At 34.9% G+C, this 26,500-nt stretch overlaps 1 protein-coding gene across 1 annotated transcript in view; it reads left to right on the forward strand.

Moving 5' to 3' along the window:
- Positions 1 to 26,500, forward strand: part of epha6 (eph receptor A6) — a 391,998-nt gene that overhangs the window by 9,866 nt on the left and 355,632 nt on the right. Inside the window, 1 exon segment of the mRNA XM_062067464.1 lies at positions 22,750 to 22,814. Within this exon segment, the coding sequence (XP_061923448.1) occupies positions 22,750 to 22,814 (65 nt within the window).

Consider the following 26,500-nt stretch of genomic DNA (forward strand, 5'->3'; position numbering starts at 1 on the left):
TCAAAAGGTGCATTTTTCAAGTGAGAACATGTGCATGATTAAATTGTGTGTGTGTGTGTGTGTGTGCGTGTGTGTGTGTGTGTGCGTGTGTGTGTGTGTGTGCGTCTGTGTGGACGTATGGTGAGAAACAGAGTGTGTGTAATAGTCTTCACACTCCCACTTGCTTCCTCCGTGCATGTCCGCTGTCTTTTTAATGATGTTGAGGTGTGTGCGGGTGTTGCCGTGTTCCCCTGTGGGCCGTGTGTCCAAACACACACAATCAATACAGAAATAAACACATACAATCAATATATATAAATAAACACACACAATCAATATAGAAATGCTGTCCATTCGCTTACAAAAAAGGGACACAACGCGGTTTTAAGGTGTGTTTTTTTCAGCCGCCCTACAGTTACTTTTGACGAGGAGACCTCCTGGTCGTCTTCTTCTCCTCCGTGGTGCGACTCGGCGTGGAAATGTGTTAAAAGTCTGAAGCGTAAATCTTTCATACGCGACCACTTGACGCCACTTTGTTCTCGCATCGATCTTCTTATTATCCCGCCCGGTTTCAGTCAAAGTCCGGCTGTGCTCGGGTATGCTCGTGTGCTCCGGTGAAAACAACCCTACCTATACTCGGCTTTTTTGTATATTCTAAGACGGCTTTTGGGAAGGTCTTCCAAGAATTGTGAGATTCCCAGTCCCATTATTCAAACATTTGAAAAAAACTAAACAATTAGACTGAGCTTTGAACTGGAAGTACAATGGACGTCTTCTAGCCATCCATAGCGGTCTACTCGTATGTATAAGCACAATTGACAATGATAATAATAATATTATACACGTACGGTTTCTTCATCAGTCACTCCGAGCAACGTTGGTAAGTTTTACAATACAACTAAAACAATTCTTACACACTAAACCGTCCCATGTGTAATGTCTGTAGGAGTGTTTTCATGCATATATCTCTTATAGCATTTCAGTAGTGTGTATAAGAGTGTTTCAGTAGTGAGTGTGAGAGAAAAAGATTTCAGTTGTTTATGTGAGAGCATTTCAGTAGTGTGTATAAGAGTGTTTCAGTAGTGGGTGTGAGAGAAAAACATGTCAGTTGTTTATGTGAGAGCATTTCAGTAGTGTGTATAAGAGTGTTTCAGTAGTGGGTGTGAGAGAAAAACACTTCAGTTGTTTATGTGAATAATGATGTATAATAGACTGTATATTATTCTCATGTGAATAATATAAATACAGTCTATTATACATCATTATTCAAATGTGAATAATATAAATACAGTCTCTTATATAGCATTATTCACATGTGAATAACATAAATACAGTCTATTATATAGCATTATTCACATGTGAATAACATAAATACAGTCTATTATACAGCATTATTCACATGTGAATAACATAAATACAGTCTATTATACAGCATTATTCACATGTGAATAACATAAATACAGTCTATTATACAGCATTATTCACATGTGAATAATATAAATTATACATTAATTACAGTCAAAAAGGAACATATGCATTATACATTTGTTGCAGATGAATACATGAGTACATTGTGACTTTATTGCAGCCTCAGGGGCCAGTAAAAGGTTTTAATAAGTGCACACTAGACTCTGAAGGTGCAAACCTGGGAAGTTTGAGAGCCACTGTCACAAACAATACTGTAAAATATACTGTAAGTCAGCTGGTATGATGACGATTACAGTAAAATCACACATTTGTAAATGGGTTATACTTTCCACATTCACACACACATTCACACACCGATGGGGGGAGCTGCCATCCAAAGCCCTAACCACCACCCATCAGGAGCAAGGGTGAAGTGTCTTGCTCAAAGACACCAGGGACGTGACTCGGTTGGTTGAAGCTGGGGTTCGAACCAGGAACCCTCAGGCCACTCTCCCAACCTTCGCCACGCCGTCCCCTTTTTGTTTAGTTTTTTTTTCATATTGTATCTGTGCTTGCATGCTAACTGAATACCAAACATAACTGAATCATATTTGAGTAAATTGATGCTTGTTATATCTCATATCTGCCCTTCAAAGGATCGGAACATCAGAAACGTAAATGGACACTTCCCTGCCTGTTGGGGTGAGGCAATCGAAACCAAAAAAGCTTAAAACCTCTTAAGGTTTTTATTTCTCTTTGCTATTTGGGCTTATTGGACCCTAATTAGAATACAAACTAAGAATCATCTTTTGATATGATGTACTTAGACCATAAGTACACAAACGTGTACTTCATATTTAGTGACATGCTAATTCTTATTTTTGCACTTTTTTTTTCCAAATTCCATTGTATGTTATACTCTTCTGACACCACCAGATGGCAGTATAAGTGTCCACATAAGTGGCCACGAGACCCCAATTCAGTAGTGTACACATTTATGGAAATAAGAGCTAGAAGGTGCTGTCCACGCATGTGGCCACTAAAGCCTTTGTTAATTCCAGACTAAAGCCACTACTTTTTCCCTACGCTTTGAACCCAGTGGTTTATTAATTTCTGGATTTTTCTTCGCTGATATGTTGGTAATGGTTTTAAAAAAAACAAAAACGAAAAGAAAAACAAGCAAAGACACAGAAAAGGTGTGTTTTTGTTTGTGCCAGGGCGCCATCTTGTGGACGAGTTTGCTCACAGCAGGTGCTGCAGGGCCTTTCTGTTTGGACTGAGTTTTCGACCGGAAGTAAAAGTGCTCGTATGGATTATTCGTTCATCATTCCAAGCAACGTTTATTATTATCTATGATAACTCCAAACAATGTTTTCTTCTCTTTGTACACCATCTGTTGGACTATTTTCCCTACTATGTCCATATAGCATTATTTTAGTTTTGCTTAAATTCAATTCTTATCTATTTTTACCAAAACATTTCTCTAGTCCGTCCATTTCTATGGGCACCGTTTTTATTTCTTCCGGTATTTTCCCCAGAGCAGAATGCAGTGATGTCATCTGCAAAGTGTGTTAACTTGAGGTCTTTTGTGCTTTTGTTGATGTCGTTTATGTACAGATTGAATAGTTTTGCTGTATAATAGACTGTATTTATATTATTCACATGTGAATAATGCTGTATAATAGACTGTATTTATGTTATTCACATGTGAATAATGCTGTATAATAGACTGTATTTATGTTATTCACATGTGAATAATGCTGTATAATAGACTGTATTTATATTACTCACATGTGAATAATGCTGTATAATAGACTGTATTTATATTACTCACATGTGAATAATGCTGTATAATAGACTATATTTATGTTATTCACATGTGAATAATGCTGTATAATATACTTTATTGATATTATTCACATATGAATAATGCTGTATAATTAACTGTATTTGTGTTATTCACATGTGAATAATGCTGTATAATAGACTTTATTTATATTATTCACATGTGAATAATGCTGTATAATAGACTGTATTTATGTTATTCACATGTGAATAATGCTGTATGATAGACTTTATTTATATTATTCACATGTGAATAACGCTGTATAATAGACTGTATTTATGTTATTCACATGTGAATAATGCTGTATAATAGACTGTATTTATGTTATTCACATGTGAATAATGCTGTATAATAGACTGTATTTATGTTATTCACATGTGAATAATGCTGTATAATAGACTGTATTTATGTTATTCACATGTGAATAATGCTGCATAATGGACTGTATTTATGTTATTCACATGTGAATAATGCTGCATAATAGACTTATTTATATTATTCACATGTAAATAATGGTGTATAATAGACTTTATTTATATTATTGACATGTGAATAATGCTGTACATTAGACTTTATTTATATTATTCACATGTGAATAATGCTGTATAATAGACTGTATTTATATTATTCACATATGAATAATGCTGTATAATTAAATGTATTTATGTTATTCACATGTGAATAATGCTGTATAATAGACTTTATTTATATTATTCACATGTGAATAATGCTGTATAATAGACTGCATTTATGTTATTCACATGTGAATAATTCTGTATAATGGACTGTATTTATGTTATTTACATGTGAATAATGCTGTATAATAGACGTATTTATATTATTCACATGTGAATAATGCTGTATAATAGACTGTATTTATGTTATTCACATGTGAATAATGCTGTATAATAGACTGTATTTATGTTATTCACATGTGAATAATGCTGTATAATAGACTTTATTTATATTATTCACATGTGAATAATGCTGTATAATAGACTGTATGTATGTTATTCACATGTGAATAATACTCCCAGTTCCACCCACACTGGTTTAATAATGTAACTTAGATATTGGGTTTCACTATGTAAATTGATTTGTGTCACTAGAGAAAAGTGCTATATAAATATAATTCAATTCAATTAAAACAATGAATTGGTCTCCATCTATTCCTTGTAATCATCCTTACATATGACAACAGCAGTTCATACATTCCTTTTTCACTTTGCTGTGCACCCTTTGAGGGTAAAGATGGCACAAAAGTAATGTGAAGATGATGTCTTCGTCTCCCCGCACACCAAATTGTTCTTCGGGAGGCAAGAGTTTCAAGCATGACCAATCCGGGGAGGTAATCCATCCTTGGGAAAGGGATGAGTCACGGGGAAGATCCAGCAGACTGTGGAAGTTTAAAGGCGGCGGGGAAAAATACATGTTTGGAATAGAGTTGCATCATCAATACAAATGGCGGGTTAGTCGAGGTTTTGGCTCTCGCCTCTCCTCTCCTCGCGCCGCCTGCGGACATCGAGTTCAACACCTTTGATTATTCTCATAAGTGCTGCGCCAGGAAAAAATCAATTAGCCAATCAAGAGCACTAATCGGGATTGTTGACTCGCTGGCTGTGAGCGCTCACTCGCGCTTTTGACAGGATGACCTTGTTTGGAGTCGCACTCTTATTTGGGAACACCCTTTTTAAACTAGGCTTGTACGGTAGTACTAATAAATCATATTCGGTACTATACCGCCTCTAAAAAGACAATGTTAAAGTTAAAGTGCCAATGATTTTCACACACACACACTAAGTGTGGCAAAAGTAGTCTCTGCATTTGACCCATCACCCTTGTTCACCCCCTGGGAGGTGAGGAGAGCAGTGAGCAGCAGTGGTGGCCGCGCCCGAGAATATTTTTTTGGTGATTTAACCCCCAATTCCAACCCTTGATCTGAGTGCCAAGCAGGGGAGGTAATGGCTCCCATTTTTATAGTCTTTGGTATGTGACAGTGACATTGCTGGTTTTAAGAGCAGCGGAGCATGTTCGGCAGCGCACACACGCGGAGTACTTACAAGCAGACACAGCGTGTGGACAGAAAAGGGAGAATGGACGCATTTTGGCTTAAAAACCAACGATACAGGTGACGTTATAACACTGAAACATGGCTAGATAGCTAACAACTAACAATAATCCGTGTTTTTGCTACTTCTAAATCACTAATCCTCGCCTCCGTGGCGACAAATAAAGTGAGTTTCTTACAAGTATCATTATCACTGGAGGACGAGGAATAGATAAACATGCTTCACTACACACCGTAGGTGTCATGATCCGTGGCCCGGGATCATGTTTTGGTATTTTCTGTTAGTTTTGGACTCCCTCAATTCCTGTTTTGTGTACCCTTGAGTTTGTTTTGTTTGCCATGGTTGCTTATTAATTTCACCTGCCTCCGATTGGTGTTCTGGACGCTCACCTGTTCCCCGAGCACTAATCAGAGGCATTATTTAAGCCTGCCTTTGCCGGTCAGTCGGCCGGGCTTCTTTGTTTGCTACACGCAACCTGCTACGTGAGTCTTCTAGTCCATGCTAAGTGGTAGCCTTAGCTTCCAGTGTGATCGGCACGTTGTTGCTTCGGCTTGTTTTTGGTTTTTCGTACTTCATTGAGTTTCGAAGAATAAATCATGTTCCTACCTGCACGTCCTGTCCAGAGTGGTCCGTTTGCATCCCGGGGGACCCTACACACGTAACAGTAGGAGGATACCGGTGTGTCAACTTGAGGTCTTTTGTGCTTTTTTATTGATGTTGTTTATGTACAGATTGATTAGTTTTGGTCCCAGAATTGTTTGTGCTTTGACGCCATCTTTTGGACGAGTTTGCTCACTGCTGTTTAGAGTTTTGAGCCGGAAGTACAATTTCTGGTCCGTCTTCTAAGTCGTCCATAACGTTTCTACTGGTATGGATTCTTCATTCACCGTTAAAAAGCAACGTTTTGTAAGTTTTACAATATAACTAAAACAATGCTTACTTACTAAACCGTCCCATGTCTGTCGGAGAGTTGTCATGCATATTTGTACGTGCTATCGTACTGTAGTCAAGCTAGCTTTGTTCGAAATGGCATTATTTCCGTGTTGTTTAAGTTTTGTAAATTTCACCCAAACGTCACCGTGGAGTTATCGGGTGTGTTTAGTTGATTGGAGAGCTAGTTTCCGCAGCTAGTGGGTCCATGACCATGACTTCTGTTTTGTTTGATCAGCCGTTTTACTGCCTTGTTACGGACACCGTTTGGAAACAATGAACATAACGTGCACATAATGCAGTTAACAGTGTCAAATATGATACTGCAACTAACAACTAATTTGATAATCGATTAATCTGTCGATTATTACTTCGATTAATCGATTAATAATCGGATAAAAGAGACAAACTACATTTCTATCCTTTCCAGTATTTTATTGAAAAAAACCAGCATACTGGCACCATATTTATTTTGATTATTGTTTCTCAGCTGTTTGTAAATGTTGCAGTTTATAAAACAAGGTTTATAAAAAAAATTTAAAAAATTAAAAAGTAGCCTCTGCGCATGCGCATAGCATAGACCCAACGAATCGATGATTAATTAATCGACAACTATTTTTATAATCGATTTTAATCGATTAGTTGTTGCATCCCTAGTCAAATGTGTAACTAACAAGGCAATTTCTGCTGTATAAATAAATGAAAATACAAATAATTTCTCACAATAAACAGTGAGCCAATTGTATTTAACTAGAGAACAGTTAATGTAAATGTTTCAAATATTTACAGATTTATATAATAACTATCAACATTATTTTGTGTGGCATTAAAAAGCATTAAAATAGACAGTGAGTAAAATCCTAGTAATGTTGTCATGACCTCCATGACAGTTGTTTTTCCTCTACATGGTTTATTTTCAGTTCCAGCGCTCTGGTTTCCTTGTTTGCACTTCCTGTATGTTTTTTATTTTTTTTTTTTACCCTTGTTATGGCTGCGAGCGCTGGCTGCCACACCTGTCTCTGATTGGCAACCTGAACACAGCTGTTCCTGGTTGCCAATCAGACTCCAATCATATGACAGCCCATTGTTCTCTACTGAGACTTCTTCATCGGTGCTGCTGCGCTGGTCAGGGTGTTCCTTCAAAAGTGTTGTGTCTCGTGCACTTCCTAGCTGCACTTGCCTTTTTGTTATCAAATATATTTTTACCTGCAATCCGCCGGCCGTTCTCGGGATCTTTGCGCTCGAGCTCCAATCGTCACGAAAGTCAAAAGTCTTTTATTTTTAATACATTTAGATTAATCACACTCTTGAATATGGATGAATCCTGATTAATCCCAGGTTATTACTCGCTGGGCATGATTTAAAGCACAGGTGTCAAACTCAGGGACCGCGGGCCAGATTTGACCCGCCACATAATTTTATATGGCCCGCGAATTGGTAATAATATGCTTTAATAAAAAATATTTCCTTGCTAGATGTATTTGTTCTTTTCATTTTGATATTCAAAAGATACATGAACTGCATGCTTATCTTTATATATATCCATCCATTCATCCATCCATCCATTTTCTACCGCTTGTCCCTTTTGGGGTCACGAGGGGTGCTGGAGCCTATCTCAGCTGCATTCGGGCGGATATATATATATATATATATATATATATATATATATATATATATATATATATATATATATATATATATATATATATATATATATATATATATATATAAAAGTATACAGATTCAGCGCATGATATTGCATTATTGCCTACGCCTTATTTTGTGTTCGCTTGAAAAATTAAAAATTAAAAATAGATTTTAATGTAAAAAAAAACTCGCTCAGTTGCCAGAATTTTATTGTAAAAGTTGCAGTGTTTTTTTTTATATTATGATGGAATGGAAAAACAGTATTTTTTTTTATTTTTTTTACAGTAAAATTTAGAGTTGTATATTTTATAGTGTATTACTGTAAACAAAAACAGTACCAACGTTGTTTTGTTTGTAAAAATGTGTTTATAATTTTACCGTAAAGTCTATTGTCATTTTTACATAGCTTTGAAATCATAACTCAAGCTGATATTCAATTACTTATTTTTATCTTAAACAAAATATAAAATGCTGTTGCATTATTAAATAAAATAACATTTAAAAATATATACATATAATAAAAAGAACAAAAAACAAATACATATATATATATATATATATATATATATATATATATATATATATATATATATATATATATATATATATATATATATATATATATATATATATATATTATATATATATTTGTATATTTGTTTTTTAAACAAAAAACAAATATAAATATATATATATATATGTATATATATATATATATATAAAATAACATTTAAAAAAATATATATATATTAAAAAAAAAAAAAAATTAAAAAAAATAAAATAAATATATATATATATATATATATATATATATATATATATATATATATATATATATATATATATATATATATATATATATATATATATATATATATACATAAACTTTCGACCACGACTGTACGCATTGACCATCCAGTAACCATCCACAGTTAATGGAAAGGACTGGAAGTGCATTAAAAAAAACAAATAAATCTGCATAAACACGGAAATAATGCAATTTGTTTGGGATTAATGGCCATAAAAAGTACTAATACGTGATCAAACATGTTGTCATTTACCTTTAAAATGTTGGATTTCATTGGAATGTCAGTGTGTGAGTAATCATGGCATGCCTGTGCTGGATATATTTTACATTTCTCAGAACATTTATGCTCTCACCTGACAAAAGATATCTTTGTTTTAACCAATAATTGAAAAAAAACAAAAAACACATTCCTCTGTTTGGAACGCCTGCTTCCTCCTGGAATGGTTTGAGGGTAATTGCAAAATATCATTTTATTTTGGTATTTACATAATAACAGAACTAAACTTCCATTTGCAGGAAAACACTTAGATTGGATCTAAATCCCAAAGCAAACACCACTTGCATTATTCAAAGCATTTTATGACCTCGGGTTTTTTTTTGTACGTTTAACTTGTTGTAGGATTCTGGTTTGATGCAACAGATATTACAAATGTATCCTAGCGGTTAGCATGCAGCCACAAAAGTACGATAGATGAACATTTATCCCTAAAAGTATTGAAATGCTGCCGAGGCTGTTTAATGTGTTTCAGTTTGTTCTCGCTGGTCCAGACTCAACTAGTGTTGTCCCGATACCAATATTTTGGTGCTTTTCTAAATAAAGGGGACCACAAAAAATTGCATTATTGGCTTTATTTTAACAAATACGGTACATTAAACATATGTTTCTTATTGCAAGTTTGTCCTTAAATAAAACCGGTACTTTTTAGAGGCAGTATAGTACCAAATTTGATTAATTAGTATCGCGGTACTATACTAATACCGGTATACCGTACAACCCTAGACTCAACAAACCGGACGTTCACTTGTTGTCAACTCTGACAGCTTCGGTCCGTCACTCAAATAAGTCAGTGTGCAACATACACATCGATTTTGTAGTTCGAACATAATTGCATTAAAAAAAAGTAACAGAGCTGTTATTATACAGTATTATTTGAACTAGGGCCTTGTATTTTTGAGCCTGAATACAACGAGGATGAGTAATATGTTTTAGAAGCCACATTAGATTTTCTGAACTTTGAGGAATTACGTACATGTAAAGAAACTTTCGAACATAATTGCATTAAAAAAAAAGTAACAGAGCTGTTATTATACAGTATTGTTTGAATTAGGACCTTGTATTTTTGAGCCCGAACACAAAGAGGATGAGCAATACGTTTTAGAAGCCATTTTAGATTTTGTGAACTTTGAGTAATTACATGTAAAGCAACTTTCGAACATAATTGTATTAAAAAAAAAGTACCAGATCTGTTATTATACAGTATTATTTGAACTCGGACCTTGTATTTTTGAGCCCGAACACAAAGAGGATGAGCAATATGTTTTAGAAGCCATATTAGATTTTCTGAACTTTGACGAACTACACGTAAAGCAACTTTCAAACATAATTGCATTAAAAAAAAAGGACCAGAGCTGTTATTATACAGTATTGTTTGAACTAGGGCCTTGTATTTTTGAGCCCGAACACAAAGAGGATGAGCAATAAGTTTTAGAAGCCATATTAGATTTTCTGAACTTTGAGGAATTACATGTAAAGCAACTTTCAAACATAATTGCATTAAAAAAAAGCACCAAAGCTGTTATTATGCAGTGTTATTTGAAGTAGGACCTTGTATTTTTGAGCCCGAATACAACGAGGATGAGCAATAAGTTTTAGAAGCCATATTAGATTTTCTGAACTTTGAGGAATTACATGTAAAGCAACTTTCGAACATAATTGCATTAAAAAAAGTACCAGAGCTATTATTATACAGTATTATTTGAACTCGAACCTTGTATTTTTGAGCCCGAACACAAAGAGGATGAGCAATACGTTTTAGAAGCCATTATGGATTTTGTGAACTTTGAGGAATTACATGTAAAGCAACTTTCGGACATAATTGCATTTAAAAAAGTATCAGAGCTGTTATTATACAATATTATTTGAACTAGGACCTTGTATTTTTGAGCCCGAATACAACGAGGATGAGTAATACGTTTTAGAAGCCACTTTAGATTTTCTGAACTTTGAGGAATTACATGTAAAGCAACTTTCGGACATAATTGCATTTAAAAAAGTATCAGAGCTGTTATTATACAATATTATTTGAACTAGGACCTTGTATTTTTGAGCCCGAATACAAAGAGGATGAGCAATAAGTCTTAGAAGCCATATTAGATTTTCTGAACTTTGAGGAATTACATGTAAAGCAACTTTCGAACATAATTGCATTTAAAAAAGTATCAGAGCTGTTATTATACAGTATTATTTGAACTAGGACCTTGTATTTTTGAGCCTGAACACAAAGAGGATGAGCAATACGTTTTACGAAGCCATATTAGATTTTCAAAACTTTGAGGAATTACATGCAAAGCAACTTTCGAACATAATTGCATTGAAAAAACCAGAGCTGTTATTATACAGTATTATATATGGACTCCAATTGGGAACGTGACAGTTTTTCGTGTGCTGCATTTGCATTGGGGACAACATTCCTCTACATAAACTCATTACTTGTTGGGTGACATGCTAAACTTGCAGTTGACGGAACAGACAGCCAGTACAGTACCACTGATGTCTGAATAATGCACACGTACATGTAATAAGACCACAGATGTGCTGCTATTTTAAGGGTATATATATTTTGTGCGTGCTGGCAAAAGCTGCAGGCCAGACAGGAGATGTCATCATTTGGCTGGAGCTCCATTTATTTGTGAGTTGGCCGGCTCATGTTCTATTTATATCGAACCAGTTGAAGTCCCCACGGACCGCCTGCTCCAGGCAGGGTTTGTGGGTGCCCTCCTGAAAGATAACTCTATGGAGAGGTAGAATTGATGGATGCACTCTGGATGTTGAGAGCGATCTAGTGCACGCTGCTAAAGGGGAGATACATCGCTGACATGACGTGTGTTTACTAATTCGGACTTATTAATTAGATTAATTCAGACTTATTAATAAAAAATAAAATACAAATGATTACTACGTTTTGTTTGGCAATTTTATGCAAAATCAGCTTTTCTTACCTTCTGGTACCTGCTGATCTGTATTTGGGATCTGCATAAGTCCTGAAAATGTTTCAATTTTTGTATTATTTGTATTATTATTTGTATTTTTTATTTTTTTATTTCCTCATGTTTCGCAACTTTTCTTACCTTCTGGTACCTGCTGATCTGTATTTGGGATCTGCATTAGTCCTGAAAATGTTTTTATTTTTTTATTATTTTTATTATTTTTTATTTTATTTTATTTTTTATTCCCTTATGTTTCACAACTTTTCTTACCTTCTGGTACCTGCTGATCTGTATTTGGGATCTGCATGAGTCCTGAAAATGTTTTTATTTTTTTATTATTTGTATTATTATTTTAATTTTTTAATTTTTTATTTCCTTATGTTTCGCAACGAGATATGTGTAGACTGCCATGTAATGGCAGTCACACATACGAGATATGTGTGGACTGCAATATTATGGCAGTCACACATACGAGATGTATGTAGACTGCAATATAATGGCAGTCACACATAAGAGATACGTGTAGACTGCTATATGATGGCAGTCACACACAAGAGATATGTGTGGACTGCAATATTATGGCAGTCACACATACGAGATATATGTAGACTGCAATATAATGGCAGTCACACATACGAGATACTTGTAGACTGCAATATGATGGCAGTCACACATAAGAGATACGTGTAGACTGCAATATAATGGCAGTCACACATTCGAGATACATGTAGGCTGCAATATAATGGCAGTCACACATACGAGATATGTGTAAACTGCAATATGATGGCAGTCAAGCATAAGAGATACGTGTAGAATGCAAATGATGGCAGTCACACATAAGAGATACGTGTAGACTGCAATATGATGGCAGTCACACATAAGATATATGTGTAGACTGCCATATAATGGCAGTCACACATACGAGATATGTGTAGACTGCAATATTATGGCAGTCACACATACAAGATATATGTAGACTGCAACATAAATGGATTAAAAAAAGTACCAGAGCTGTTAATATACAGTATTATTTGAACTAGGACCTTGTATTTTTGAGCCCGAATACAACGAGGATGAGCAATAAGTTATATGTCGTAATGTGTATAGGCTCACACAAGTTCTGTAAATAGATTCAATTTGAGGGTATGCGATAATTACCGGGCCAATATCGGGAATCATGACGTCACACCAATAAATCCGATAAAATTAAGAAATAGCTTTAAAAAAAAAAACCTCCAACGAGGCGACATTACCCGTACTGTGCTGTAGGTGTGTCAGGGTGAACAAATCAAGCGCTCCCTAGAGCTCACAGTGTAAACAAACATGCCGTTGATCTTGCTGCCCACCGAATGCTATGCCAGGAGGGACAAATCCCTGGATTCAACACACTAAACACCGCAAAACCCGACAGTATCCTTGGGAAAAAAGAAAAAGAAAAAAAAAGGCCGTTAGCCATTCCCGCGTCGCAGCTGCGTCCAAAAAGCTCGCCAAGACGACCCTAGGGCCAAACAGATCTGCCCTGTCGTCATGAAATTGATGCCCCCCCCCCCCACCCCCCCACCATCGCTCAACCCCATCGGCGAGCAGACCACCAGTTTGTACTTCTCCACCGCTGCTATTTTTCAGATGTATGTTTGCCAACAAAATAAAGTATAATCGTTACACACCTGCATCAGCTAAATGATGTAGAAAACTACGACCTGCTACCCAAGAATGTGCAACAATTCTCAACAAAGAAGGAGAAATATAACCTTAGAGACAAATCTAACTTAAAACATTGTATGCACGCACAACACTTAGGGATGTCCGATAATGGCTTTTTGCCGATATCCGATATTCCGATATTGTCCAACTCTTTAATTACCGATACCTATATCAACCGATACCGATATCAACCGATATATGCAGTCGTGGAATTAACACATTATTATGACTAATTTGGACAACCATGTATGGTGAAGATAAGGTACTTTTTAAAAAAAAAAAAAAAAATAAGATAACTAAATTAAAAACATTTTCTTGAATAAAAAAGAAAGTAAAACAATATAAAAACAGTTACATAGAAACTAGTAATTAATGAAAATGAGTAAAATTAACTGTTAAAGGTTAGTACTATTAGTGGAGCAGCAGCACGCACAATCATGTGTGCTTACGGACTGTATCCCTTGCAGACTGTATTGATATATATTGATATATAATGTAGGAACCAGAATATTGATAACAGAAAGAAATGGGGGGAGGGAGGTTTTTTGGGTTGGTGCACTAATTGTAAGTGTATCTTGTGTTTTTTATGTTAATTTAATTTAAAAAAAAAAAAAATTTTTAAATAAAATAAAAAATTGATACAGATAATAAAAAAAACGATACCGATAATTTCCGATATTACATTTTTACGCATTTATCGGCCGATAATATCGGACATCCCTACTTAAAACCTTCAGTATTTCTGTAAGTGGAATTAAATCATGGAATGGCTTTAACAAAGAAGTGAAATAAAACACTAATATGATCTAGTTTAAGAAACTGTTTAAATTCAAAGTGAATACAAAGTACACGGAAGAAGAATCCTGATTAACATGTTGAACCTTATTGAAAAATGTGATACTTTTATTCATTTAATTATGTGAATAACAACATATTTAACTATTTATTAAGAACGTTATAATTGATGGATTTATAATGTGTACAAATTGAAAACAGGAAGTGAAAAAATGTGTTAGTACCGTATTTTCTGGACTATAAACCGTATATTAGCCTCACCCACTAAATTTTCGCCAAAAATGTTCCATAAATTAGCCGCACCGGACTATAAGCCGCAGATGTACGTTGTGAAATTAGTTATTTACACAGAAATATGTAGTAAATGTTTATTTACATACCTTCATTTTTTCCAAACGGTGTCTGTAACGAGGCAGTAAAACGGCTGATCAAACAAAACAGAAGTCACGGTCATGGACCCACTAGCTGCGCACGCTAGCACTCTAATCAGCTAAACCGACTCGATAACTCCACGGTGACGTTTTGGTGGATTAACTGAGGAATTTGCGAAACTGAAACAATACAAAAAGAATGCCATTGTAAGTTAATAATACTAACACAGACACTCGTAAAGGTGTTAGCATATGAGCTAATGCTAACGACGCTCGCTTGATTACATTACGATAACACGTAGAAATATGCATGAAAATACTCCTACAGACATCACACATGGGACGCTTTAGTAAGTACAAATAGTTTTAGTAATATTGTAAAATTTAGAAACATTGCTTGGAGTGATGAATAGATAATCCATACATCGTGGAAACGCTACGGACGGCAGTGGCTACAAATGTAGGGAGTTGTGACGGCACAGGTCCACAAGAGGGCAATGTTGCTCTATGATTTATTATATATATATATATATATATATATATATATATATATATATATATATATATATATATATATATATATATATATATATATATATATATATATATATATATATATATATATATATATATATATATATATATATATACACACAATATAGATAGATAGATAGTACTTTATTGATTCCTATCTATCTATCTATATTGTGTATATATATATATATATATATATATATATATATATATATATATATATATATATATATATATATATATATATATATATATATATATATATATATATATATATATATATATATATATAATAAATCATAGAGCAACATTGCCCTCTTGTGGAACTGTGCCATCACAACTCCCTACATTTGTAGCTATACTATACATAATAATGAAACAATACTAATAAATAAACTATAGAATGGTGTGTGACAAAATCCAAGAGTGTGTGTGATTAGCTGTAGTGTGTGTTACCTAGTGTTGTGTTGGGCGAGAGGAGGGACAAAGCAGCAAGGCAGTCCGTGGTCAGGCAGATAGTCGGTCGGGGGCTAAGCGGGCCGAAGAAGGTCCGTGTCCATGCGAGAGGTCGAGATCCAAAGGAGGCAGTCCAGAATCCGACAAGGGGTGCTTACTAGGGTGACTAATGGTTAAGTTCCGGCCAGGATCCTTGGGTCCACTGTGCAGATTGCTGATCGCCCACAGCCTTGCCGGCATGTGGGCGTGTCTCGGTGCGCTGCCCACGGAGGTGCTGGCAGACCCAGCTGCCGGAGAAAAGCGGGTTTGAGCCCGCGCCGTGACAAGTATTGTGCTTTGTGGAAGTCTCTGTGTGGGTGGGTTATCCATGGACTGACAGAATCTGGGGGAGCCCGGGATCTAGTCTTTTATTTAGTATATGAGAGATCCTGATGAGAGTGCGGAAATATAACCATATCACACCAACTCTCAAATCCCTTCACTGGCTTCCTGTTCCACTCAGGATTGAATACAAAGTCTCCCTACTAACCCACCAGTGCATCAATGGTGGGTCAAAGAACTACTCACCCCCAAATCCTCCACACGACACCTCCGCTCCGGACAGGCTAACCTCCTCCAACCTCCGAGGACCAAAGCTACGAACAATGGGAGACTGGGCTTTCTGCTCCGCCGCTCCCAGTCTGTGGAACGCTCTCCCTGACCACCTGAGGGCACCACAGACTGTGGATGCTTTTAAAAAAGGCTTACAAACCCTTCTTTTTAAAAAAGCCTTTTTTTAGATATATGCATACTAGTTTTAGCTATATGGCTGTTCTAGTTTTCATTGTTATTTATTTTTTATTATCTTTTTATTTTTATTTATTTTACCTTCTTGCTCGTGTATGACTTCCCTCTCATGGCCTCGGCCCCTGCTGATAAAGGAGACGGGCGATTAGACAACCTGTCCCAGCTGGGCAATCCACTCACCTGTCCGCTGCTTCGAAGCCGGTCCATACACACGTCCTTCCCACAGGAGGCGCGCCGACCACGCCCCCCTCCACATGCTTATTTAGTTTTTGTTTTCAAATCTAAAACCATTCCCGGCATGGCGTGGGTGAGCGGGCCCTCCCTCCAGGGCCGGCAGTGGGCAGAGTGGCCCAATGACGCCCAATTAAACGGGCGACTTCTGCCAGGCCCGGCAGGGGCCCCCGGCGTTGACTTTGGCAGGCACCGGAAGCCCCGCGGAGAGAAGGGGGAGCTCGTCCAAATCGGGCCGCCGTGAATACGAAACCCAGCTTGAAGTGCGGCTGACAGAAACTCGACTAAATGCAAAATCAATACTGTCATTAAGTACTTTTTTTGGGATGAATCAATGACCATTCATGTTTCACATTTATGATTCAAAGTTGTGTGCTCGTTGTTTGCAGGATGAACTTCTTCTGAATGACATGCAAATGACAAGTGATCAATAGTATGTGCAGAGTGTAAACAACTGTGTTGCCAGGTGATCAATAGTATGTGCGGAGTGTAAACAACTGTGTTGCCAGGTGATCAATAGTATGTGCGGAGTGTAAACAACTGTGTTGCCAGGTGATCAATAGTATGTGCGGAGTGTAAACAACTGTGTTGCCAGGTGATCAATAGTATGTGCGGAGTGTAAACAACTGTGTACTCTTATCGGGCGTGTTGCCAGGTGATCTACTAAGACTGTGTGTACTCTTATTTGGTATGTTGCCAGGTGATCTACTAAGACTGTGTGTACTCTTATTGGGCGTGTTGCCAGGTGATCTACTAAGACTGTGTACTCTTATTGGGCGTGTTGCCAGGTGATCTACTAAGACTGTGTACTCTTATTGGGCGTGTTGCCAGGTGATCTACTAAGACTGTGTACTCTTATCGGGCGTGTTGCCAGGTGATCTACTAAGACTGTGTACTCTTATTGGGCGTGTTGCCAGGTGATCTACTAAGACTGTGTACTCTTATCGGGCGTGTTGCCAGGTGATCTACTAAGACTGTGTGTACTCTTATTGGGCGTGTTGCCAGGTGATCTACTAAGACTGTGTGTACTCTTATTGGGGATGTTGCCAGGTGATCTACTAAGACTGTGTGTACTCTTATCAGGCTTGTTGCCAGGTGATCTACTAAGACTGTGTGTACTCTTATTGGGGATGTTGCCAGGTGATCTACTAAGACAGTGTGTACTCTTATCAGGCTTGTTGCCAGGTGATCTACTAAGACAGTGTGTACTCTTATTGGGCATGTTGCCAGGTGATCTACTAAGACTTGGTGTACTCTTATTGGGCGTGTTGCCAGGTGATAAACTAAGACTGTTTGTACTCTTATCGGGCATGTTGCCAGGTGATCTACTAAGACTGTGTGTACTCTTATTGGGGATGTTGCCAGGTGATCTACTAAGACTGTGTGTACTCTTATCAGGCTTGTTGCCAGGTGATCTACTAAGACTTGGTGTACTCTTATTGGGCGTGTTGCCAGGTGATCTACTAAGACTGTGTGTACTCTTAATGGGCGTGTTGCCAGGTGATCTACTAAGACTGTGTGTACTCTTAATGGGCGTGTTGCCAGGTGATCTACTAAGACTCTTTGTACTCTTATCGGGCATGTTGCCAGGTGATCTACTAAGACTGTTTGTACTCTTTTCGGGCGTGTTGCCAGGTGATCTACTAAGACTGTTTGTACTCTTATCGGGCGTGTTGCCAGGTGATCTACTAAGACTGTTTGTACTCTTTTCGGGCGTGTTGCCAGGTGATCTACTAAGACTGTTTGTACTCTTATCGGGCGTGTTGCCAGGTGATCTACTAAGACTGTTTGTACTCTTAATGGGCGTGTTGCCAGGTGATATACTAAGACTGTTTGTACTCTTATCGGGCGTGTTGCCAGGTGATCTACTAAGACTGTGTGTACTCTTAATGGGCGTGTTGCCAGGTGATATACTAAGACTGTTTGTACTCTTATCGGGCGTGTTGCCAGGTGATCTACTAAGACTGTTTGTACTCTTATTGGGCGTGTTTCCAGGTGATCTACTAAGACTGGTTGCACTCTTATCGGGCGTGTTGCCAGGTGATCTACTAAGACTGTTTGTACTCTTATCGGGCGTGTTGCCAGGTGATCTACTAAGACTGTGTGCAAAAGTGGTGCAGACCGCCCTTTTCAGATGAGGTTTTAGCGTGTAGTATAAGCTGTCACCATGGAGACACTCATTTCCCTCATAAGATCCAACCTAGGGTGTTGTTGATGTGCAGCACACACATATAATGCGTACGCTACCACTGTTTTTAGGCTATATTAAGTGTGATCTAGTCAACAGAACCTACCACCGTGCGCTCTGGAAGGCGCTGCTGTAGTGGAATGAGCCAGGTGCAAGAAAATGCATATTGCATTAAGTGTTTTCATATAGGGATTGTATTCTCAAAATACAGTATATTCCCTTCATGAAAAACTAATGCCACTAAAAAAAAATCCAGCATACGCCAAAACGCCCCTTACCTTCGTCTTGTGTTAGGGTTGGCACCGACCCGTTTTAGTTTTTAAATGCATAAAAGAACCACATACATTTATTATTTTGCATCAAGGCTTTTTGACTTTGTCAGGAACCTCTGTTTCAACAAAATAAACCTTTTTTTTTTGTCACTAGATTATAAAATGCTCTGGTTGAGATTATGACCTTGGTGTTGTTAGGGTCGGTTTCGACCCAGTTATAAAAATAAGATTATAAAGAAATAATTGGAGCCAAAACTGAACACACTGACAGCCAGCTCCTCTCCCAATCATGTGAGCTTTAGAGAATTCTCATTTTACCTTGTTATCCAGTACAAAAACAAACAAAGACGGGGCATGTCCAGACATGTGAGGTCAATTCAGTATAGAGTTGATGACTTGCAGAGTGCACATCTCCAATTTGCAGCATGCAAAAATGAAAACAAGATTTACAGTGAGAGAAGTTCTGGATAATATTTTTGGTGAAAATGAGGGAGAGGACACAGAGCAGCATAGTGATACGGATGAACAGGGTTCTGAGGAAAATTATTAAAATGAAAAAATAAATTAAACAAATGTATTTAAGAGATGTGTTCTAATACCCCTCAGTAATAGTCAGGTAACACAACAACCTTTTATTTATGTGTACGATTCGCTTGAAGTTCATTTTACCATTTTTTAAATTGAAATCAAAGGGTATACTGACAAAAAAAGGCCCAATGACGGTATGCGATAAATACCAATGTTTTCATGGATAAGTCAGCCTAATAAGGTAACCAAGAGATGATAGATAATTGTTTTTAGTGTATTTTACAGCTGATTTAAGACATGGGTCAAAACCGTCCCGTTATCATAGGAGATGGGGTACAGAAAGCTAACACAAGAGGAAGGTTAAGAGTATTCAGGGTCTCTGCAGGTTTCAACAAGTCAATATTAAGACTTTTTATGACTTTTCCCTTTAAAAGAAGTGGAGCTATGGAGGACTGAAGACAATCAGTGCTGGTTTCCCAAAGTAATAAGATGATATTGCACCTGGTGTCACTGCAGTGTTTGCCATATCCACTTTCCAGTGGGCGTGCATGAAGGATCAAGCACAGCCAATAAAAACCTCCCTGAGCAGATGCAGAAGCTCCCTTGGTCAGATAAGCTCCACAAGAGGCTGGATTGGCTCCGGCCTGACACTAAAAATGTCCCATTTGGCTCTCTGGTCGGTCTCGCTTCCACCGAGATGTGGCTAACACACCTGGCCGTGTGGTTATTCAAACATCTGTCTGTTGTAATAACTCACGTCAAAAAAAAGTCAGCTTTAATCGGACGTTGTTAACGCTGAAAAAGCAAATAAAATATGGATACATGTGATTTATTGTGTGAGAGTTTCCTTGGAGGGTCGCTCAAGGACAAATTCAGAGACCGGATCGTCTGTTGCTTATCATTAGATTCCACTGTGATGACTCACTGCATGGAAATGAGTTCTGCTGCTTAAAAACACTTCAAGCCGAGTGTGCAGTTTTATGTCAGCAAGGTCTCCTCGGCATAAAAGTTCAATAATTGTTACAACTAGTTGGCAAAAACTAATATTTTTGTGCACTATTTTGTAAAATGTGATTTATGATTCTTTAATTGTTTATTTGGTGTGATCTGATTCTGTATGTATATGTACATACATACATATAGAACTACACACATTTTACAACATATAAATAATAGAAAATCCCCTGAAGAGCAGGGAAACCTGCGAAACAGGCTTGTAGGGATGAAATAGCCTCTGTGTTTTTTTCCTGACCTAACGTATATTCCGTTCTACCCCAGTATTGAGCACTGTATAAAGGATAAACCACAGTAACCTCGACTATATATATATATATATATATATATATATATATATATATATATATATATATATATATATATATATATATATATATATATATATATATATATATATATATATATATATATATATATATATATATATATATATATATATATATAAATATATATATGTGTATGTATATATATATATATATATATATATATAAATAAAAAAAATAATATATATATATATAAATAAATAAATAAATAAAATAAAAAATAAAAAATATATACATATATATATATATATATAAATAAAAATATATAAATATATATATATATATATATATATATATATATATATATATATATATATATATATATATATATATATATATATATATATATATATATATATATATATATATATAGGTATATATATATGATATGTATTTATATATATAAAAAATATATATATATGTATATATTTATATACATAGAGACATACATATCGATATATATATACCTATATATATACACACATACATATCGAGATATATGTATATATATATATATATATATATATATATATATATATATATATATATATATATATATATATATATATATATATATATATATATATATATATATATATATATATATATATATATATATATATATATAGATATATAGATATATAAATATATGGATATATATATACAATATATATATATATATATATATATATATATATATATATACGTATATATATACATACATATATATATATATATATATATATATATATATATATATATATATATATATATATATATATATATATATATATATATATATATATATATATATATATATATATATATATACATATATATATATATATATATATATATATATATATATATATATTTATATACATATACACACACATACATATCAATATATATGTGTGTGTATTTATATATATATATCTGGGTTTCGCAGGTTTCTCTGCTCTTCAGGGGATTTCACTGAAAATCAAAGAAACCTGTGAAACAGGCTTGTAGGGATGAAATAGCCACTGTGGGTTTTTTTTCCTGACCTAACGTATATAATGTGTACACATATATATTAATATATATATATATATATATATATATATATATATATATATATATATATATATATATATATATATATATATATATATATATATATATATATATATATATATATATAAATTATATACAGTATGTGTGTATATATGTATAAATATATTGTTACTTTACATGCAGTCGGCTTCTTGCCCTCGACCAAATGTTTTTAGCCCAATGTGGCCCCCCAGGTCAAAAAGTTTGGACCCCTCTATTTTATTGGGTATTTTCTCAGTCACACGCTGAAGAATGACATTGTGTGGCTAAAAAAATGAGTTAAACGGTGGAGGGCGAGGAGGAGAATGGAGTGTTAGGAGCAATCTGGGTGCAATCTATCAGTCCCCAAATTGTGTGGCAAGTGGCAACAATGTTCCTGCCCGTGTTTATATTGCACGGCTGATAAATATTCATCCAAGAAACTCATTTCTGTTGTGATAAAATGTCTAAATGAGCGTGTTTAAGATTGATATTTCAATTTCCCGTGTGAAAATGGAACTTTTGTGCGCAGACAGATGGATAATGGTGGGATTCCGACGCCTCTTTTTCATTTCAGTGGTGCTGCTGGATACCACGTCTGTGCTCGGCGAGCTGGGATGGAAGGCCTATCCTGTCAACGGGGTAAGGACTGTTAGCTACGCCGTGTTTACTCTCCAGTCCCTTTTCATGCCGTCTTTGTCACATCCAGCGCTTGGATTACAGTGTGGGTTACATGTGCATCTTTGTTTTGGGTCAGACCCTCCGTCCCCCTGGGAAATAAGGCAACCTGGAAACAAACAATGAGATAAGATCTCCGAGCGGCCTTTAATAATGTGCCGCATTGTTTCCTTGTCACCTTCTTTCCTGTTTACGTCGCAATCCGGCATCACCAATATTTCACTCCCTCAATCCCCGCCCACGGGAGGCTAATGTGGTGGCAATCAGGCCTGGTGCTGTAATGGTGTGAATGGAAAATAAGAATGAAAAAAAAGGAAATCATTAAAAGTACAATACAATAAATACAATTTAATTTTAAAAAATAAAAGAAAAAAAGAATGAATAAATAAATACAAAAAATGTGTAATAAAAAAAAATTAAAAAAAGACTTACAGTATCTTATGGTGTGGCAATCAGGCCAGATGCCCAGGGTCGGCCATAATGAAGCAAATGGAAAATTAGAAGAAACAAAACAAAAGGAAAAAAATAAAATCAATTAAATAAAAAAATACAATAACATTATATAAATAGAATAAAAATATAAAATTAAATTAAATTTAAAAAAGACTTACAGTCTCTAATAGGGTGGCAATCAGGCCAGATTTCCAGCGGCAGCCAAAATGATGCCAACGTAAAATAAGAAGAAACAAAAATTAAATAAATAAATAGATAAAAATACAATGAAATAAAAAATTAAAATCGAATCAAACAAAAAAAAATAAAAAAAAAATAATACAAAATAATAATAATTAAAAAAAGACTAACAGTATCTGTAAGTACGGTACCATATTGATGCAAACAGAAAATAAATAAATAAAATTAAATACAAACTAGAATGAAAACTAGAATAAAATTAAATAAAATTAAAAAAATAAATAATTAAATAAATAAATAAGTAAACTTAAAACTTAAAAACTTAAAAACTTACAATCAGGCCAGATGCTGAATAGCAGCCATAATGATTTGAATGGAAAATAAGAAGAAACAAAAAGAAAATAAAAATATAAAAATAAAAATAACTATACAATATTTTTTTTATTCAAAAAAAAAATAATTAAATAAATAAAAAAAAGAATTAAAAAAAATAAATAAATAAATGCAAAAAACGTATTAATAATAAAAAAAGACTTACGATATCTAATGGGGTGGCAATCAGGCCAGAGGCTAAGCAGCGGACATAATGATGCCAACGTAAAATAAGAAGAAACAAAAAGAAAATACAATAAAAATAAAAAAAAAATAAAACAATCTAATCAAATAAAAAAATGTATAAATAAATAAATATAAATAATAATAATTTTTTAAAAGACTTACAATATCTATAAGTACAGTACCATAATGATGTAAACAGAAAATAAAATAAAAATAAATAAAAACTACAATAAGATTAAATAAAAGAAAATAAAAAATAAATAAATAAATAAATAATAAAACATTTATAATTTAAAACTTGCAGTATTTAATGGGGTGGCAATCAGGCCAGATGCCCAGTAGCGGCCATAATGATGTGAATGGAAAATAAGAAGAAACAAGAAGAATAAAATAAAAGATACAATGCAATAAAGAAAGTTAAATACAAAAATAAAATCACGTAAAAAATGAATACATAAATTAAAACAAAAAAATTATAATAATACAAAATAAAAAAACTCACAGTATCTAATGGGGTGACAATCAGGCCAGATGCACAGTAGCAGCCATAATGTTTTGAATGGAAAATAAGAAGAAACAAAAGGAAAAAAAAAAAAAAAAAAAAAAACTATAAAAAAAATAATACAAATAATTAAATAAAAAAATAAAAAATAAATAAATACAAATATTTTTATAATAATAAAAAAAGACTTACAGTATCTAATGGGGTGGCAATCAGGCCAGAAGCTAAGCGGTGGACATTATAATGTGAATGGAAAATAGGTTGAAACAAAAAGAATGACAAATAAATAAATAAAATAGTACAAAAAAACACATTAATTAAAAAAAAAGGAATAAATAAATAAATACTAAAAAAAAATAATTAAAAAAACTTACGGTATCTTCAGCAGCGCTGGGTAAAGCTGAGTGACGAACATTCCACTTTGTATTTGGACTTAATTTCACCTTCGGTCCATAAAACGACTGCACGCTCTGTGCCTAACTGCTATTTACGACAGTCTACCACCCAAAAAGGATATTTCCATTTTGCTCAGACAAGGTGCCTCAAGCGCAACAGCAGTTATCTTGCCTGAGTGTAAATGTCAACAAATATAAATGACAACATAATATTATAACATTCTGGAACCACACATCATTTATTAACCAAAAATAACAGCACTTTATATGTATTGCAAGGAGGCCTATAATGATATTTTATTACTTATAAATATGACTTGTTATGCTTGTGATAAAGGGGTCATTATGATTTTTAATGATTTCAAACACTTCCTTGTGGTCCGCAGAACATGTCATTCTGGTCAAAATGTTGCATAGATGATGTTTTACAGACCATCTTCAAGCCTTATTTACGTGCCTCCACTTTGACAACGCCTTCTCCCCGCCATCTTTGTTGTATTTTTCGGCGCTTTCATATGGAGTCTACCGACATATTATTTTCGAACTTGACGTGACTTTGTATTAGGGCACTGCCTAGTTGATGGATTTTCTCAGCTAGTGGGTCCATGACCATGACTTCTGTTTTGTTTGATCGGCCGTTTTACTGCCGTGTTACAGGCACCGTTTGGGAACAAATAAGGTACGTAAGTAAACATTTACAGAATATTTCTGTGTAAATAACTAATTTCACAATGTTTATATCTGCGGGTAAGTATAGTCCGTTCCGTCTTCTGGCTGTCCATATCGTTTCTACTCGTATGGATCCTTCATTCATCACTCCAGAGAATGTTTGTAAGTTTTACAATACAACTAAAACAATTCTTACTTACTAAACCGTCCCATGTGTGATGTCTGTGGGAGTGTTTTCATGCATATTTGTACGTGCTATCGTCATGCAATCAATTTAGGGTCGTTAGCATTAGCTAATATGTTAACAGTCTGTGTCAGTATTATTAACTTACAATAGCATTATTTTTAAATTTTTTCACAAATTTATCCGTAAATTCACCAAAACGTCACCGTGGAGTTTTTGGGTCGGTTTCGCTGATTGGAGAGCTAGCTTCCGCTTCTGTTTTGTTTTATCAGCCGTTTTACTGCCGTGTCACAGGTACCGTTTGGGAACAAATCAGGTACGTAAATAAACATTTGCAGAATATTTCTGTGTAAATAACTAATTTCACAACGTATATATCTGCGGGTAAGTATAGTCTGTTCCGTCTTCTGGCTGTCCATATCGTTTCTACTCGTATGGATCCTTCATTCATCACTCCAAAGAATGTTTGTAAGTTTTACAATATAACTAAAACGATTCTTACTTACTAAACCGTCCCATGTGTGATGTCTGTGGGAGTGTTTTCATGCATATTTGTACGTGCTATCGTCATGTAATCAAGTCAGGGCCGTTAGCATTGGCTAATATGTCAACAGTCTGTGTCAGTATTATTAACTTACAATGGCATTATTTTTTAATTTGTTCACTAATTCCTCCGTAAATTCACCAAAACGTCACCGTGGAGTTTTTG

Source organism: Entelurus aequoreus, linkage group LG13 (genome assembly GCF_033978785.1).
Source record: "Entelurus aequoreus isolate RoL-2023_Sb linkage group LG13, RoL_Eaeq_v1.1, whole genome shotgun sequence".
Classification (NCBI taxonomy): Eukaryota; Metazoa; Chordata; class Actinopteri; order Syngnathiformes; family Syngnathidae; genus Entelurus; species Entelurus aequoreus.